Source organism: Botrytis porri (assembly GCF_014898465.1).
Source record: "Botrytis porri strain MUCL 3234 chromosome Unknown BPOR_006, whole genome shotgun sequence".
Lineage (NCBI taxonomy): Eukaryota > Fungi > Ascomycota > Leotiomycetes > Helotiales > Sclerotiniaceae > Botrytis > Botrytis porri.
The window spans coordinates 288,125-299,303 of record NW_024066080.1 but is presented as its reverse complement, the minus strand read 5'-3'; the positions used below and the strand labels follow the sequence as shown (position 1 = coordinate 299,303).

The window sequence follows — 11,179 nt, the reverse complement described above, 5'->3', positions numbered from 1 at the left end:
GAACGGATTGGAATATAATTATGATTATCGGTTTCTGTATCTAGTATGGTTTGGGTTGGTGTGATATGGTTCATAATGGATTTCTTCAATCGTTAGCTATTCTATCGGAACTCAGCCTCGATTGATGGCTTCGATGGTCCTTCTATGCAGCTTCTACTCGTCACTTTAAGGAAGGTTGATTTTGCTGAAACTTATTATATGCTCCATTTTAATTCATCTTTTTGGTCTTGGTTTGCTGAGTGCTGAGTACTGAGTATTGAATTTGGATGAATTATAGGTTATTTATTATCATGATTGTGAATCTGTATTTGATATTTGAGAAGTTGTACTTATTTTACATACCTAAGGTTACCACCTAGGTTACATACTTCCCCGAATAATCATCCATCAATCCAAACTCCCCAACCCTCAACTCAACTCAACTCAACTCAACTCCAAACGCGAACTCGGCACAATCCTTTATTATTACTGTACCAATTACGATTAGAAATCTGGGAATTCAACCAGCAAAATATTGCGGGGTTTAATAAAGTGGAGTAGTTCGTTACGTCGGAGCTTTCATATCATCAGGATAGAGAACTCAGCAGGAAAGAAAGAAAGAAAGAAAGAAAAGAAAAGAAAAGATATCCACTCCGCTGCAGCAGAACGAGCAAAGTCCTTCGTATATGAAGAGAAAGAGAGTACAACACATCATATCGCACACATACACGCATACTCGCATATTTTTCTTGAGTTTCATTCGATCGATCGATTAATTGTTTAATTGTTTTGCTTTGCCACTTTTTGGATCCAAGGGATGGGTTTATAATTGAACTCTTCCTTTTTCTTTCTCTCCTTCTCGAAACTTGGTCGATGCGATATCGAAGTTCGGAATTCGAATAGGAAATAGGAACTCAGACGTCGCATATTGAACACCGAATGAGAAACGAAATGAGTGTGGGACCACCATCAGATATCAGAAAAGTATCGATACGTTGTCGCGATGTCTATCGGAAATGTCGAGAGGCGGGTGCGGAATATGAGGAGATCAGACGGGAAGTGAAGGGTTTGTATGGGGTTGTGAGGGAGTTGAAGGAAGAGGAGGAAGAGAGGAATGGGGAGTGGGATGAGGGGAATTGGGGAAGGGTGGAGGGCATTATTGGGGATTGTGAGAGGACCCTTGGACAACTTGATGGATTGTTGGGGAGGTATGGGAGGAATGGAGGGGGAAGGTTGGGGAGTAGTGAGATGGATCAATTGGGTGGGATTCGAGTGAGGTTGATTTCGCATAAGAAGAATATATCACAGTTTCTCGATTCGCTACTACACGATGATGAAGATGGAGATGCAAAGGAAGAAGAAGGGTTAGACGGTAAGGGAGAATTGGATATGTTGTTGGATAAGGTGGATGATATTGCAGCGGATAGGAGTCGGAGGGTTGGGACTTTACAACTGATGGGTTCTGAGGATGAGGAGGACAATATGCGGATTTGGAAATGGTTCAGGAGGATTCTAATTGAAGATGGGGTCAACAAAGTAGTTTTGGAACGGCATAAGGTATTTGGATATTTCCATGCGGTGGGACAATTACTTCTTACTAACAGACTTTTAGGATGTTCTAATTGCGTATATACGACAAATGGAACAAGATGGGCTATTAATCGAAAACCCATCTGCATCTACACCTCAAACCGGCCCAAGAACTCCTCATAAAAACCGATGGGATTCTGCATCTTCCAAATCATCTCATACACAAGCAGCACCAGGTTCATTCGATAATACCAATATCAATTTACGGCGCAATGACCCCGGAGCAAAAGAATTGATCCAACGAGAAGACAATATAAAATTCCCTCCAGCGATGAAATTCCAAAGACCCAAACCCGAATTTCTCGTCGACTCCTATTCATATGCCGGACGAGATATATCTTCGACAGCTCATCGACAATTATCACCCCCTTTAACTCCCAAAATCTCAACCACAGACCTCGATGTATCAGAGACCCAATCCCGAAAGGATATTAACGGCTCAAAATTAAACTCTGATGATAATACGTCATCGATGCATCAGACGATATCACGATATCCAGTTAATTCGAACCATAATAATACTTCAATAATTCAAACCTCGGATCTTCTTTTGCTTCCTTGCTTTACAACAAGTAATCCTCAACTTCTTCCACCTTCATCTCCGGGAAGTTGGAATTCGAATTCAAACTCATACTCATATCTCAATGAACCTCCCAACGAACACATACAATCACCTCAATTGAAAAAAATGACACTACGACCAAAACATAGCTTGGACCCTGTCCAGAAATCATCACCTCGTACCAGTGGTGTTCGATTCGATCTTCCTGATGAATCATCAAAAAATCACAAATCTACACCTAGTACTGGAAATAATCCTCACGATTCTACCATTCCAATTCCCATTCCTACTTCTATTCTAAAGTCGAAAATTGCACCAGATTCATCTGGTCACGAAATTCCTCAAGACGCAAAATGGACAAAGGTCAAACGATCTTTGATATCACCAGAAGTATTGATGAAAGATGGGAGGAGATTCGAAGCGTAAGTTATCCCTAGTCTTTTTTATTCTCAGCATAGATATACCATAGATATCAAGAGAAGGAAATGATATGAGGTGATGTAATGTAATATGGTGCTAATGAATATACCAATAGCCGACCCGAATTCGTAGCTATCTTAGGAATTCTAACAAAAGAGGAAATTCAACAATATGCTGAGCGTTCACATATTTTGAGAGAAGAACGCTGGTGGAGAAATCATCCTGAGCAGAGAGAAAGAAGAGAGAGGAGTAGAAGGAGTGAAAGAGGTCGGAGGAGTAGAAACTCAAAGGAAGAGGAGAGTCCTTCTTGCAGTTCCACTTCTAGTTCAGAGATGAGCTCGGATTCAGATTCAGATTCAGATACAAATGATCACAAAAGACGTGGTGATAAAAGAAATGGGGACGCAAGAGGAAAAGATAGAAGAGGTGATGAATGGGAAGAGAGGAGAGAAAGAGGAGAAAGTAAAGGAAGATCGGAAAGATATAATCGCAGAGAAAGAGATCGTGAAGCAAATTATACTTTTGCTCCTCAATCACAATCACAACCTCAACCTCAAAATTTCTCTCCCTCGCCATATCCTGCATTGAATAACTCACTTCCAGCAAGAGGTATGGATATACCCGGAACAAATCAAACACCAAATGGATACGCACCTCCTCCAGGTTCTTTTCCCGGACAACAAAATTATCCACAACAAGGATATCCACCACCTCCACAACAACAACCTCCTTACCCAACACAAAATCAATTTCCTCAACCTCCATACCCTCAAGGACAAGCACCTTCCCCACAAGTAAATCAAAATCCATATCTCTCACCAAATCCCTACGCTCCTTACTCTACTTCTCCGCCTGGCTCCTCACCTACCTATCCACCCCACAACTCTCGACATCATCATCATTCCCATTCGCATTCTCATTCTCATTCTCAATCTCGCTCTCCGCATTCTCATTCGCATTCTCATCACTCTCGCTCCCGTCGTTCTCGTGATTTAGATCCTAGATCTTCAGATCCGAGAAGACAAAATTCGGGAACGGCTAGTACGAGTAAATGGCGGGATCATCTTGCGGCGGCGGGAATAGGTGGAGGGTTGGGGGGTGCGGCGGCGGGGCTGTGGGAGGTGTTGAGTGAAGCTGCGGAGGGGTTTTAGGGTTAGGGAAAGGCAAAGGGGTGAGGGGTGAGGAGTTGGGGGGTGAGGGATGAGGACGGGATGATAGGAGAAGAATGAAAGCAGGGAAATGCGATGATGGGGGAATGAAAGGATAATGATAAGACTGGGATGAAATGACATGACACACATGAAACGAGAATGAAAGTGGGAGTTTGAGAATGAAGATGTGAATATGTGAAGGTACGAAGTATGATGGTATGATGGTATGATATGATGATATGATGATATCCAGGAGAGGAGGGAGGGAGGGAGGAAAGAGGAAATGAAATCATGAAATTATAAATCATGAATGATGATTAGGATTAGGATTATGAGATAACGATATAATGGATATAATGGATATATGAATGTATGGATTTATCGATATAGTGTAAAGATAATACTTAGAATGAGAATATGATGATTTGATGATTTGATGATTTGATGATTTGATGATTTGATGATTTGATGATTTGATGATTTGATAATTTGATAATTTGATGATTTGATGATTTGATGATAATACTTGAATGATATTGATGATGAGGAGAAAGATGAGAAGATTGAGAATAATAACAATAGTGGAAACGGGAATGAGATTGATATGACGATGGGAATCAAATACTCAAGGACACCCCTATGAAGCGCATAATACATCGATCCATCGTGCAAACACACCATTACTCAAGAACTCAAGAACTCATGTACCAACATCAAATCAAATCAATCCAAATCAAATACAAACAAACACAAAACATAAAGTCATAATACTTAAAATTCCCATTCTACCTCAACTCAATCCCTCTATCACTATACTATTGCTATTTCCTCCCTCGGTCCTATCCCTTTCCATTCCATCCCGTTCAATCCAGGCCAAAGATCCAAATTCCCATTCTCATCTTCATCGAGAATAGATGAGATTTATTCATCTCTTGTGTAAGTCCAACCTAGCACAGCATAGCCTAGCCCAACCCCATCTCCCTATCCTTCCCCTCTCCTCTTATCATTCTATCCATTTCATCCTTCACAAATAAGCCTCACCAGCTCATCCATCCAGTCCGCCTAACAAACAAACCAAAATATCCCACCAGGTGATAAACGAAAAAAAGATAAAATATATATAAACTAAGAAACAACAAACAAAAGAAGTTATGTAAAAATGACAAGACTTTAAAAAAAGAAACGCTAAACCGCGGCAAGAAATACAAGATTTTCCTCCTTTCGTCTTTCCTCTTTTCCCTAAACTCAATACCCCCTTACAAGAACATTGCTTCTAATCTATCCATCATCGAATCCAAGTTATTACATAACCTAGTTGCTCTATTGAAAGCATTAGTTGAAACTAATTTTTCGCTTTCAATATCACGAACAACAAGTTCAAATTGAGAAGGTTTGTCAAGGCCAAGAGTAGAGAAATCAATATCGAGGTTGAAGTCAGTTGAAGGTGCTGAAGATGATGAGGTGTCTTCGGCGAAAAGAGCAAATGCTGGATCAGCATCAAATTCTTCATCAACCATTTCCTCAACAATAGCTGATGGAGCAAGTTCATGAACTGGTTTACGTTCAACAATTGGAAGTTCTACTTTCTCATCTTCAGATTGTAATGAATCGACGAGGTTTGAAGATTTTCCGGAAAGAATCGATGAATTGATAATCGTTTCTGGGATGGAAAGAACGGAATAAACTTGTGGTTGATAACCAAATCCATCGGCATTGATATCAAGCATAGCAAAATCCATAGCTTGTTCTGGAATCATGACCATACCAATATGTTGTTGTTGTTGTTGCATGTGTTGTTGAGCACCATATGGGTTAACATCCTTTCTAACTTGTCTTGGTTGTTCATGTTGAATAGGAGCTTGTTGTTGTGGAGGTGGTGCTTGTTGAGTCGCTGGGTTCGAAGATAAAGTATCGAGGAAACCAGAGAATGCAGGTGAAGAAAGAAGCATTCTTGTAAGATCTGACAGGCGAGTATTTTCCTCCATCAAAGCTCTGTTTTGCGACTTCAAATCCATATTCTCATTCACCTTGACAGCAATTTCTCCTTCCAGTTGACTGATGTACTCTATAGAAGATTAGTATTGGAACTGTTTTGATTGTCAAATTCTGCTTACCCTTTCTTCTTGATCTGAAGGCACGAGCTGACACCTTATTTCTAAGTTGTCTTCTCTCCTTGCTACTGAGTTTCTTTCCTTCTTCACTAGCCAATAATCGCTCATCTTCATCCATATCTTCTTCTTCCTTTTGCATACGATGAACGTGTGTCATATTTTGAGAATTTCCGTCATCACCTTCGGTTACGACACTGCTTTGTCTCATCGAGTTGAGTAATTGAGAAATCTTTTCCTCCACCAGCGGGTCGGTAGCAGTGTGGGCTCTTGAACGTGATTGCTGTGGTTGTCTTTGTTGTTGACCACTTGCCGCCATAGCATTTTGACGTTGTTGTGCGATTATGGCTTGTTGTTGCTTTTGTTGGGCTTGAGCTTTTGCAAGAGCAGCTTGTTGTTGATGCATGCCAGGCCACAGACGACCGACGTGACTGGGTTGTGTTGGTACCACATTTCCGACCGGTAAGTTTTGAGATCCGATGTTACTTGGGTCCACAAAGTTTTGTTCGGGGTAGAAGAAAGCTGGATCTTGTTCCATGTCTACATCTGATGGATGAAATGGTGTACGAGATGGAGCGGTTCCAAAATCCACAAATTCTTCACTGGGACTCATGGCAGAGAAGTATGAAGGATCTTGAAAGTTGTATCTGTTGATGTGACCGTTGTTTTCATTGACTGCCAAAGTATTTGCGATGGCACCTTGTGGAAGACCAGTTTGTTGCCTGTAGAGGTCGTATTGATGACTTGGACCGGAAAGAGTTGGTTGATTTGATGAAGGTAATGTAGTTGGTGTAGATACAGCGGATGATCTTACGGACGCAGGAACGAATTGTGATTTTGAAGAAGATGGTGAGAGCGATGGTGAATGATATGATACCGTTTCATATTCGGTATAATCGATTAATTCGAGAGGATCTAAACAACTGACTTGAGGAGTTGAGGTTATTGATTCGGACTTCATGATTGCGATGGGGAGGAGGAGGAGGAGGAGGAGGAGGAGGAAGTTGTTGATGGATTGATGGATGAGGTGGAGGAGGAGGAGGAGGAGGAGGAAGTTGTTGATGGATTGATGGATGAGGTGGAGGAGAAGGAGGAAGTTGATGGATTGATGGATGAGGTGGAGGAGAAGGAGGAAGTTGATGGATTGATTGATTGTTGAAGTGGTGAGTGATTGAATGATTGATTGATCTGTCTGTTAGTTGGGATTTCGATTCGACGACGATGATATTGAAACCCTTTTCCTCTTCCTAGAATTGATTTCTTTTTCTTCCTTGATTTGATGATTCTTGATTTGATGATTCTTTCAATTTTGATTGATAAATGAAATTAATCAATTGATGAATTGATAAATGAAGATATTCTCCCGGGATGAATCGAAGAAGTTCTCAAGAGTTGGACGAGTAATTGATGAAAAAGAAACCGACTTGTTGTTTTCACACACACACACTAGATAACGGGTACAACCTTGGAAGCGCCAGGATAGAATGGGTTGTTGGGGCGCAAGCGTAGTTGAAGTGAAGAAAGAATACACTTATTCGTGTACGGAGTGTAGCGGCGTTAAAAGTTGATGGTATTATTTTGGTAGGAGAGAGTAGTGTTTTTAGTGAAGGAGATGGGATTTAGTGGATGTGGTGAAGGGTAATAACAATAAGTGAAGGATATGTAGTGAGGATATGTATTTAGTAAGGATAACTAATAATATGTGGATATGTGATGAAGAATAGGTAAAGGATATCAAGTGAAGAATAAGTAAAGGAAGAAAAGTTCCAAGTAAGAAACGGAAATATTCCATGAATTGCTTTCTTCGCTTTCTTCCCTTTCTTCCCTTTCTTTCCTTTCTTTCCTTTCTTTCCTTTCTTTCCTTTCTTCACTTCCCTCTTCATTGTTGCCTTCCCTCGGTATCCTTTATCGGGGAAGAGAAGAATCATACCTAGATCCAAGTGTCAGTGTCAGTGTCAGTGTCAGTGCCAGTGCCAGTACCGATACCAATACCACTACCAATACCACTACCATATTACTACTATATTACTATTATACCACTACTATACCATTATTAAATCACTACCATACCACCACCATACCACCACCATACCATACCAACACCATACCACCACCATACCACCACCACTACCAAATCCCTCCGTGGCTTGGATCAAACCGGGACGCAGAAAATCAATCGAACGCGCGTTCATCATCAAGATTCATGCATCTGATTGGTTCACGACGGTCGATTTATTTATATAAACCTCGGCGATCGGAGTATCGGCTATCTTAGTATCTGTATCTCGATTGGGTCGTGGTGATTATGTTGGTTTGTGGGTTTTTCGATATTGGATGATAGGTAGATAAATATTGGATGGTTTAGATATCGATTGAGGTTCTAGATATAGATGTTATCATGATATATATAGAGGAGAGAGGAGAGAGGAGAGGGTAGAAAGGGCAGTGAGGACAAGTGAGGACAAGTGAGGACTTGTAGATGATGTTAATGGATTGACGATAGTAGTGTGATAAGTCACTCCCTACTCAATGTACTTCGTATATGTCATATTATATCATATAGTAATAACCTTATATAACATCATTTTATATATTGATACCTTAAATATCAAAAGTACTAGTTAGGATTTAGTATATACTATTTCAGGTTATTTTGATTTTCAAAATATTGTTATTTTAATCTCAATTTGTAAAGTATTAATTTGATTTAAATTTATAAGGATATTAATTGTTACGGAAGCTGCCTCTAGGATCATGTGGAAGTGTCTAGAGTTCTCTCGAGATGGTTTAGACTAAACTTCAAATAGGAATTCAATAAGGTTGTAATTGATTACAATTTTCATAATTATAATAATGAAATTAATAATTGTTTTTGAGCACGAAGCTCTATATTATAATGAAACCCATTTCCTTATATAGATCTTCGTTCTCTGTTGTCCTATTAATCCCATTGTGTCCCACCAGATGAGAGTAGTGGGATCCAGTGGGAGTCCCTAATCCCGTGACTTCCTGATCATGTGATGCGGTATGTTGGATGCCGTCGTAACATTAATATTCTAATCTCAATTAGAAATATTAATATAATTCAAATTCATAAGGATATTAATATTCTAATCTCAATTTGAAAAGTATTAATCTAATTCAAATTTATAGGGATATTAATATTCTAATCTTAATCAAGAATATAAATAAAGATAAAAAGAAAAAGAAGAAGAAGAAGAAGAAGAAGAAGATGTTACGGGAGCTGCCTCTAGGGTCACGTGGAAGTGTCTAGAGATCTCTCGAGGTGGTTTAGACTAGACTTCAAGTAGGAATTCAATAAGGTTGTAACTGGTTGCAATTCTCGTAACTATAGTAATGAAACTAATGATTGTTCTTGAGCACGAAGCTCTACATTGTAATGAAATCCCATTCCCTTATATAGATCTTCGTACTCTGATGTTAGTTGGAGTTTCTTGGAGTCCTGGCTCCCAAGGACCTCCTTGGAGCCCTGGCTCCTGGGGACTCCACCACGTGACACTTGTCACATGGCATTCTGTTACCCATCGTAACAGAAGATTAAGAAAAGTAAGAAAAATATAAAAAGAAAATATAAAAAGAAAAAGGAAAAGAAAGATATTTATAAATTTAAGAAATTGAAAAAAAATCTTAAATCTATAAATTTGTAATTTATAATTATTCAATATACTTTACATTATATTATAATCAGAATATAACTTTTAAGATTAAAATGATATATAGTTTTTGAAATCAAAATAATATATAATTTTTAAAATTAGAATATTAAATCAATTTGAGATTAGAATATTGTAATGAATACATTATTTAAAATACTAAGATAAAAAGCTAAAAAAGCTCTTAAAAAGGAAATAATAATATACAGGATTATAAATCATATAAATCCTTAAGCAATCTATTAATATAATAAAATCATTACAAATATCAAATTAATTTAAAATCAGAATATTATATATTTTTAAGACCAAAATATCAATTCTTTATTTAAATCAAATTGAAACCAGAATAACAACATTACTAAAAAAAAGTCGAGACTGAAATGTCAAAAATGCTAGTTGAGGTTATTTTGGTTATATTCCTGACATTTAAGGTATTAATATATAGAATAATGCTATATGGGGTTATTACCGTATATCATATTACATCATACATTCAAGAAGATATGATTACCATCGTAAAGTATTCGTACTCGCTAATGGCTGCATTTTGCTACACCGGTATCAGTATATCATACCGGTGAGAGAACAGGGTGAGAAGGAATGTATAATTGGGTATAAAGATATATGATGCAGAGGATGAGACTATCGAGTATCATATGGAACCACAGAAGAAAGAATCTTCAAAGATTACCTACCTGTACTCTCTATAATCCACAACGATAAGATAGAAGAGCGCGCTTACTCCATGAATATATATACCACTTTACCTTGTCTCGATCTCAAGTATCGAATTCAATTTTATTTACATATTAAGAAGAGGTTACTCCGCTGCCGTCCTCTAACTATAGTATTAAGATATATACATATAATGAATCTAGTTCTTTAGATAGACACCAAACTCCACTTGGTATCATATAATTCTTAGGATCTGTATGTATATGTGTGTTAAGAATTCAATATCGATTTTCCCAGTACTATTCAACCTTCGTATTACTCATACAATACCTACACATACGATATATCCAACAACTCTTACTCTATAAATATACCTAAGATATAAAAACTCACTAACCGCTCTCATATCACATCACATCACATCCGATCCGTTCATTCTCATCATCCCATCCGATCCTCCTTACTCACAACTCAAACTCATCTTTTTATACTTTGCACACAGCCCCTATCACAGTCATATCATACTATATCATCCATCCATCCATCCATCCATCCCCTCCAATCCCAAGAAATTCAAAGCCACCTCTCTCTACACATTCTCCTCTCTCATTCTCATCTCACATCAACTATTTCCTCAAATCATAGGCACACTACACAACAGTAAATAACACAGACACACACACACACACATCATCCACCCATCAATCACAATTCAATACGCCCCCAACCCGTGGCAACATCTCTGCATGCTGCGCCGAAGAATCAAAATATATTTCCTATATAGGATTACTCAATGAGATTAAACCTCTACTATAGAAATAAATGAATGAATGAATAAATAATCTACATATGAATTATAGACTCTCAGAAAGTATCTGAATCCCATCTCATCCTATCAAACCTATCCCATCTATCCACATCGCTGATTATATCATATCAAAACATTAAAAATTCCTCCATTCATTCATTCATTCTAGATTCAAAAATTCAAACTCTCTTCGAGACCGAAGAATGACT

General features: G+C 38.3%; 2 protein-coding genes across 2 annotated transcripts; one reads left to right on the top strand and one right to left on the bottom strand.

Annotated features, from left to right (window-relative positions):
• Positions 1-918: 918 nt before the first annotated feature.
• On the top strand, positions 919-3,707 carry EAF01_004630 (uncharacterized protein; the record flags this gene model as incomplete). The annotated part of the gene is made up of 3 exons (XM_038912884.1): positions 919-1,536; positions 1,592-2,553; positions 2,667-3,707. The coding sequence occupies 3 exons, from the start codon at positions 919-921 to the stop codon at positions 3,700-3,702; spliced, it is 2,616 nt and encodes an 871-aa protein (XP_038770970.1). The 3' UTR covers positions 3,703-3,707.
• Positions 3,708-4,958: 1,251 nt separating this feature from the next.
• Positions 4,959-6,771, bottom strand: EAF01_004629 (uncharacterized protein; the record flags this gene model as incomplete). The annotated part of the gene is made up of 2 exons (XM_038912883.1): positions 4,959-5,767; positions 5,817-6,771. The coding sequence occupies 2 exons, from the start codon at positions 6,769-6,771 to the stop codon at positions 4,959-4,961; spliced, it is 1,764 nt and encodes a 587-aa protein (XP_038770969.1).
• Positions 6,772-11,179: the final 4,408 nt, after the last annotated feature.